This window comes from Rhinolophus hipposideros, assembly GCF_964194185.1.
Source record: "Rhinolophus hipposideros genome assembly, chromosome: 1".
Taxonomy (NCBI): domain Eukaryota; kingdom Metazoa; phylum Chordata; class Mammalia; order Chiroptera; family Rhinolophidae; genus Rhinolophus; species Rhinolophus hipposideros.
Window position 1 is genome coordinate 80,403,603 of NC_138047.1, and position 8,986 is coordinate 80,412,588.

Below are 8,986 nucleotides of genomic sequence, written 5' to 3' on the forward strand. Positions count from 1 at the left end.
GTAAGCAAACAAGAGCAAGAGTTCAAGAGAACCAGATGTTCCAGTGAGAAGTTAGCCAGAAAGGGGAATTATCCGTCATGACCAAAGTATGCCAGGTGCTGTGGACACAAAGGGAAGGCCCAGTCCCGCAGCCTGTGGCTTAGTCTAAAGTTCAGAATGATGATCTCACCATCCCTCTTTAATGCTGACGCTAGCTGGTATAATTTCACTTCACACAACTACAAGACCTACTCGTTAATAACCTTGGCTTTTCACAGTTTACCAAGCCCTAATGGGAGAAAAGTAAGTTTTAAACTGTAAGCAGCAGAAAGTCTTGGAAACAGATCATAGTTTAAAGTATCTAAATTATTTAATGAGTTTTTAAAAAACAGGTTGAATGCCATCCTAGCCTATCATTTTTAAAAAGTATATCTATATTCCAGAAAAGATTAAGATAGCTAAACTCTTACGTTCTATTCTAATGTAAATTTTAGAACTAGCAATAAGTATTCACCAGAGCACATGAAATGCCACTGATGGTGAAATATTACCAAAGAAACAATAGAAAATTGTAAAAATGAAAAATTTGGTGTCCGACTGAATCATCTATAATCAAGAATGTCCCATATATATACTTTTGCATGCAAAATAGGAATAATGTTAAGATGTTACTAGTATGTAGTCATGCAGATGCTTGTGGGAAAACAGGTACACATATACTTGATCCTTTTTCTGAATTAGCAATAAGGCTACAGAAATCCAGAAAGGAGTAAGTAGACCCTCTCATAAAGCTGCTCTTCTGACTAACTTTAGTTTCAGAAATTGCATTAAACATTTCTTGTTTTCATAGTCCATCCTTCACAAAGAAGATAAGAAATTTCTGAACTCAACCTTTGTTTTCTTGTGGGATTCACTCTGACTAAGCAACAATTTTAGTTGACAGAAGTGTTTCTTTGTTTTGCTCACATTCTTTGAGGAGTTAGTGGGTGTTGACTGTCCAGAGGTACGTGTTCTGAAAGTCAATGCTGGGCTCTTGCCTCTGGAACCAGACGTATCATGATTCAGGTTTGCAGAACTTCGAGTTTTTCTCTCTGGTGTCTTCAGGCTGAGTTTACGTGTAGGAGTGGTAGGATTGTTCTTCAGTGCTGACAGAAAGCTTCTACTTTTACCATGATGTTTAACTGTTTTGTTACATGTTTTATAAGTAATCAACAATACACTTTTGGAGTCTTTATACTTTGGCACAATTTTTGCTTCTTTAAAACTGAGTGTATTTCTTGCTTTTCGATTAAGAAGTTTCTGTATTTTGGCTGTCAGTTTGGGCTTGGGTTTGAGGCACACTCGAGAGTTATCCAGAACCAGCAACTGGAAACAGTATGGACATGTTCCTTCAAAAGTACTTTTAGCATCTTGTGACGAACTGTAGGTCCAGAGGAGATAGCGGGCCTGGCCCGGGGAACTATCTCGTAGTTTCCACGCCGCGGCCTCAATGTAGTGCCTCATGGCCACTGCGTCCCCACACCGCTAAGCTATACTGAATACTTTTTTTGTTTTTGTTTTTTCTAAGTATTCTTTTTTTTTTCTTTATTTTTTTTTATTTTTTTATTATTTTTTTTATTCATTAGTTTCAGGTGTACAAGACAAGGTAATACTTAGACGTTCATCATTTATATCCCTCACACTGTGAACCCCCCTCCCCCCATCTATCCCTCCGACCTCACACTGAACCATCACATTATATATATAAAATTATAGTTGGCATTCATTAATGTTTAGCTTCTGGTGTACAATGCCATGATCAGGTATCCACAGTATCCCTGGGGTGGTCTCCCAAATAGGACGCATGTCCATCGGATACCCAACAAAATCTTTACAACATTGTTGAATACCTTCCCCAAATTAATTTTCAAAAAAACCCTGAGGCCATCTTGTGAATACTTTTGATCACACAATACTTTTGATTACTCAAATGTGGAACAAGAGGATATGGAGGGCCGATTGTATAGCCAAATTTGCCAGAATAGCCAAAACAGTTTTGAAAAAGAAGAAACAGTGGGAGGTTGCACACTTCTGATTTTAAAACTTACTATAAAGGTACAGTTGTCAAAACACTGGTACTGGCATAAGGATGGACACATAGACTAATGGAATAGAATGGAGAGCTCAGAAATAAACCTTTGCACATGTGGTCAATTAATTTTTTTTACAAAGGTATCTTAGTATATACCAGGTGGTGGAGATAGGCCGAGTGGGGCTTTTGGAAACAAACACTTGACATTGTTCTCAACTGTAACCCAAAAGCTTGTACAACAGGACAAATATTTGTATCTTGTATTAAACGGAAAATGTTTTCATTTAAAAATCCTTAAATTCTTACAATTTAAAAATTCTTAAATTCCTTACAATTTTAAAAATGTTTTTAAAATCCTAATTTATTTTCTGATTAGACTTTATTATACATTAATGAGTCTGGTAATATTGAGACCACTCATTGGGGGAAAGGATAGTGTTCTTATCGAATAGTGCTGGGAAAACTGGATATCCATCAGAATAAGAATGAAGTTGGAACTTTGCCATACACCACACAAAAATTCACACAAAAAAATGAATCAAGACCTAAATTTAAGAGCTCAAACTATAAAACTCTCACAAGGAAGCATAGATGAAAATCTTCATGACCTTGGATTAGGCAATGGTTTTTAAAGCATGATGCCAAAAACACAGGCAATAAAAGAAAAAATAGATAAATTGAACTTAAAAGCCTTTCTGCATCAAAGGATAATATGAAGAGTGAAGAGACAATCACAAAATGGGAGAAAATATTTGCACATCATTTATCTGGTAAGGGATTAGTATCCAGAATATATAAAGAATTCCTACAATAAAACAACCCAATTCAAAAATGAGCAAAGAATTCGAATAGACATTTCACTAAAGAATATATACAAATGACCAATAAGCACTTTTGAAAAGAGGCTCAGAATCATTAGTCATTAGGAAAATGTAAATCAAAGACACAATGTGATACCCACTTCACATGCATTAAGATGGCTATTATGGGGGAGAAAAGAATAACAAAAATAACAATTGTTGGTGAGGATATAGAGAAATTGGGACACTCATCTTTGTTGGTAGGCACTGTGGAAAACAATTTGGTGTTTCCTCAAAAAGTTGGACATGGAATTACTATGTGATTCAGCTACCCAACCTTAGACATATACCTACACAAATTGAAAGCAGGGACTCAAACAGATATTTGTGCACCAATGTTCATAGCAGCATTATTCACAATAGCCTCAAGTGGAAACAACCCAAATGTCCATTAATAGATAAATGGATTAACAAAATGTACTATATGCATACGATGTAATATTATTCAGCCATAAAAGGGAATGAAATTCTCAAATATGCTACAAAATGAATGAACCCCGGAAACACTATGCTAAGTGAAATAAGCCAGACAAAAAAGGGCAAATATTGTATGATTCCACTTGTATGAGGTATCTAGAAAAGGCAATTCAGCGAGACAGAAAGTAAAATAGAAGTTACCGTTACCAGGTGCTGGGAGGAGATGGTGAGTTATTATTTAATGGGTGCAGAATTTCTGTTTGGGATGATGTAAAAGTTCTGGAACTAGATAGTAGTGGCAGTTATACAACACTGAATGTACTTCATGCCACTGAAGTTTACTACTAAAGATGGCTAAAATGGTAAATTTTATGTTATGTAAATTTTACCACAGTGACTAAAAACCCCCTATATTTATTCCAGCACTATTTGTAATAGAAAGGAAATGGAAGTAACCTAGATATAGAGGGTTTTGCTGATAAATTGTGACATACCTAACGGATTTCCTAATGGTCTTGGTTTCACCTTGCCCCTTTTACACAGCATCCAAAGTGATTCTATTAAAACATAAGCCAGATGTTGGTATTTCTTCTCAAAAACACTTCTATGGCTCACGATTTTACTCAGGAAAAGCTAGAGTCTCTACAATTGCCCTACAAGGCTACCTCTTTGATTTCACCTTTCCCACCCCTCCCCTACCTCACTCTAGCCTTGTTCCTGGAAATCCCCAGCATAATTAGCCTCAGGGCCTTGGCACTTGCTGTCTCCTTTGTCTGGAATGCTCTTCCCCTAGGTATCTGCAAGCCTTCCATCCGGCGATCAGCTATCGTAGACAAGCCTTCCCTGAACAGCTCATATGAGATAGCGTGTGCGCACAAACACACACACACACACACACACACACACACGCAGATAGCAGTTTCTACCATCCTCTTTATGTGCCTTTTTTTCATCCATAGTACTTATCACTGACACATTATACACTTGTTCATCTTATCTGTCCTCTCCCAAGAGAATAAGCTCCTTGAAGGGCAAATACTTTGTTTCGTTCACATACTATTCCCAGTGCCGAGAACAATGCGTGACATTCAGTGCTCAGTAAATACTAATATTTATTGAATGTGAGTCCATTCAATGAAATACCAGACGACTGTTTTTAATGTTAAAAAATAATCTTAACATTATTCCTATTTTGCAAGCAAAAGTAGATGTATGGGACATTCTTGATTATAGATGATTCAGTCAGACACCAAATTTTTCATTTTTACAATTTTCTATTGTTTCTTTGGTAATATTTCACCATCAGTTGCATTTCAATACTGGGGGAGGCGGATCACTACACACTGGCATGACAGGATTCTCACACACACACAAAAAACGCAACACAAAACATCATTAAGTGAAAAGAGCAGGTTAGTGAACCAAAAGTATAGTATGATGCCATTTGGGGGAGAGGGAGGAAATCGATGTAAGCATATAAGAAATCTGAGAGTATATGTATCACACTTTTAATAGGTTACCTGTGAGGTAGAAAAGCAAAGTGCGTGTACTTGTGTGTGAGTGTAGTGTGTGAATATGTCTGTGTGTACGTACTTTGTTTTATGTAGCAATACACTTAGCACCAATTGTATGTCTTGATTTATTCTACCGAAACAATCAAAGATGTACATATCAGTATTGTTCATCATAGCAAAAAATAGGTAAATAAAATTGAAAATAGCCTATGTATCGAGAACAGGATATTAGATAAATTTCAAAACACTCCTATACAACGAACTAGATTTTTTAAAACACAAAGTTCAAATAATAGCCTGCAGTCTAAGTCTAGCTGCTGTCTTTTTTATATAAAGTTTTATTGAAAGATAGCCATGTCCATTTATTTATATATCGTCCATGGCTACTTTCCTGTTCCCACAGCAGAGTTGTACAGTTGGGACAGAGACCATATGGCCTGCAAAGCCTGAAATGTTAACTTTTGGGCCCTTTACAAGAAAATGCTGAACCGCTGAACTAGACAGCAATCAAAAATGATTTGTGGGAGAGCAACATGGAAAATGTTAAGGCTCTATATTCACATATTTACTCAATATGTGAATATTATAAATAGAAATATTTATGAAGCTTAAAATATCGATATGAAAAAAAGACTTGAAAGATACATACAAAAATGTTAAAAGTGTCTTGTCTTCTTCATATGGGCCACCGGTGGGAGTCCTGGTAGGAAGTATGCATTCGCACACCTCTGGTGGGACCTCTTTCTTTTTTCTTTTCCCGAATAAACTGTTCTTTTGGTGGAGGGGAGAGAGGGGGAGGAGGGAAGAAATATTAAAAGTTACTTCTGAGTGGAGAAAATAAAAAGGTGATGATTATTCTCTCCTTTACAGTTGCCTGCATTTTCAAATTTTCTACAAACACTGTGGATTACTGTTTCAAAAATCCGAATGAAAATTTGACTTTTATATATCTGGCTTGCTTTGAGTCTATTCTTGACTAAAAGAAACAGTAGATAACCTTTCAACGCCCTTCCGAAAATGTGATTCGTCAGGAGACTTAGAAGTGAGGCGTCATTATTTGGCAAAGGGCCAAGCATTCTTATCTGAATCCGGAAGGAACAACCTTATGTAAGTTTTGTTGAGGCAACCAGCTTATACTTTACTTGTAAATGTACTTATTTTTTTCAAATTTTATTGACTAAGAATGTTATTAATCAGGGGCCAGGTTCAAAGAACTGACAATCTATTAAAGAAGGTGAATATCAGAGATTGGAAGAATTTTGCAGGCCTTGTGCCATGGCTCCCTCATTTTACTACATCACATGATGAAGAGTCAGAAAGGTTTACAGCTTGTCCATAGCACCCCAGATAGATGTGGGCAGAGTTCCTGTGTGGTTCCCATTCTGACTTCTGCATAATAAATGGAAGTCAGTGAGCAAAAAGAGAAGCAGGGATTTCAGCAATGCCTCCGCCTACATAAAAATCAAACAGGAATCAGTAACAATTACGGGCAGGCTAAAGTTAGAGTAAGTTTGTTTTTTTAAGAGGAATGTTACTCTTTACTTTTTCTTCTATTCTTTATTTACATACTAAAGTACCCATCACTGTTGTTATGTTAGGTTGGTGCAAAAGCAATTGCGGTTTAAAAGGGTAAAAATAATTGCAAAAATTACAATTACTTTTGCACCAACCTAATAGTAAAATATATCATGTAACTGTTACTGAGGACATCCACTTCACAATGGGTAACTAAGTTTTCTTACTTCACCATATCTTTTTCTTCCAAGATACTGGATTTTATTTTTTATTTGTTCTATTGAAACATAATTTAGTAGTGTGAGATGCACAGTTCAGTTTTGACAAATGCATATACTCAAGTAACCAACAGTCAAGATGGAGAACATTTCCACCACCCCAGAAAAGTGTCTCGTGTCCCTTCACTGTCAATTCCACCCTCTATTGTGATTTCTATCACCATAGGTTAGTTGTCCCTTTCTAGAACTTCTTATAAATGTAATTATTCAGTATGTAAGCTTTTATGTCTGACTTTTTGAGAATCATGATGTGGGGGTGTATCACAATTTATTTCTCCCTTTCTCCCCCCACCTTTTCCTCCTCTTATTTTGAAGGATATCTGGACTATTTCTAGTTCAGATAAAGTTTGTTTCAATTCTGGCACCACTTTGTCTAAATAAAAGGAATTGGATTTTGTTACTTTTGAGATTCTGCCTTCCACTAATATTTAGATATTTCAGGATCCTCCCTGATCTCGTTTCCAGCAAAATATCAATATATACATGCAACTGGAGAAAAATGAAGTGGGTAATATTGAAGATGGGCAAGTTTATTTATTTATCATACAAGCCTAAAGGCTGAATATAGAAAACAAGTTAATATCTTGGCCAGTCTCACAATCTAATGTTGGAAAGGGTAGGTAAAGCTGCAAAGGGGGTTTAAAAAGGCAGCAATAGTGCCAACCTATAGAGTTTAAGGCACTATCAGGGCTCCAGTGGTAATTATTATAATTATAGCTTGTACTTAGTGAGCCTTAATTGAATGTTAGAACATGTGCTAATTATTTCATCTAATCTTTACACATGATGTAGGCACATTTATTATCCCATTTTTAGGTAGAGCACGTGGACACTCAGAGGATACATAAAGAAGTACATAAACTATATACAGAAGACACTCAAAGGAGTATACATGAAGCAAATCATAGGCACTTAAAGGAAATGAAGGGCTTAATTTTTAAATGGAGTGGTGCAACTAAATATAGTATAGTTTCTTTACTTTCTCTTTTTATTAGCATTTTGCAAATCTTTTTAAACCATAAGTCCTCTCTGTTCATACTCACTGACTCTGGTCGGGTATGTTGTGTGACATTTACCTCCCAGGGAATTACAAACAAGCTGGACAATTGTCATTTACAAATTTTACACCACTCTTGATAACAAAATAATAAGTACTTAAATATTTTGGATATACTGTTACCAACCATTCTGGCCAAAATCCATGCACAACAAGAAGGATTTCAGTAGGAAAGTGAGTGGTTTAAAAACGATCTTTGGGGATTCAATAAAAAAAATGATTTTATTTCCTTAATGCTCTCCTTGTTTTCCTTCCCCTCTGTCCCCACCCCAAAGATCTTTTAGTATTCTCTTCTTTTACTGCTACTGATTATTACATTATTCTCCTATTTAAAACAGAAAGTATGGAGCAGAAAATATTCCTTTTCCTGGCAAGAGAGCCCTGAATATAATTTGGGGAAATTCATCCCTAAGCACTAGATGAGTTATGTGGCTTCATGTTTAAAACAGGTTATCCATTGTATTATGAACAATGTAGCTTCCCGTATTAGTTTGCTAGGGTTGCCATCACAAAGTACTACAGACTGTGTGGCTTAAACGAGAGAACTTTATTTCCTTACAGTTCTGGAGGCCGATCGTCCAAGATAGTTGGACCCTGTTGGCAGGGTTGGTCTCTTCCAAGGCCTCTCCTCGGTCTGCAGATGGCTGCCTTCTCACTGTGTCCTCACTTGGCCTTCCCTCTGCGCACACATGTTTGTGTCCTCATCTCCTCTTTTTATGGACACCAGCCATACTGAATTAGGATCCACTCATATGACCTTATTTTACCTTAATTACCTCTTTAAAGGCCCTGTCTCCAAATGCAGTCACATTCTGAGGTCCTGGGGGTTAGGGCTCCCACATGTAAATTTTTGCAGGAACACAATTTAGCCCATAACACTTCCTATCTTCATTACAGACCTGTTAACCTATTGAAATAAGAGAATATTTAGGAAAATACAATAAATGCAATTCTGTCTTGTACAAGGGGTGTCTGTTAGCATTGTTAAATTAGTGACATGTTCCAACCTACAATCATTTGTGAATTGAAGTTGCTTGTAAAGAAAGATGCCATTGGCTACTATTTCAGAGAGCAAGGCTATGAAGAGAATCAGCTAATATGCTGAAGATCATATCTGTAAACAAGTACAGCAGTTTAAACGTTTAAAATTCTCTAAATTTAAAAAAATGAGAAAAGTAATCAAACATTAATGGTTAATTATAGAAGATATGAGGTAGTTTTTTAAGTTTAAAATAACTTATGAAGAACAAGGCAAAAACAGTATTAGTACAGAGTAGACCTGAAAGTTAGCAGAG

The 8,986-nt window shown here is 36.3% G+C and overlaps 1 protein-coding gene across 1 annotated transcript; it reads right to left on the reverse strand.

Moving 5' to 3' along the window:
• Positions 1–837: 837 nt before the first annotated feature.
• On the reverse strand, positions 838–1,482 carry LOC308499425 (UPF0711 protein C18orf21 homolog; the record flags this gene model as incomplete). The annotated part of the gene is made up of 1 exon (XM_081052865.1): positions 838–1,482. One exon carries the CDS (start codon positions 1,480–1,482, stop codon positions 838–840), a length of 645 nt encoding a protein of 214 aa, XP_080908991.1.
• Positions 1,483–8,986: the final 7,504 nt, after the last annotated feature.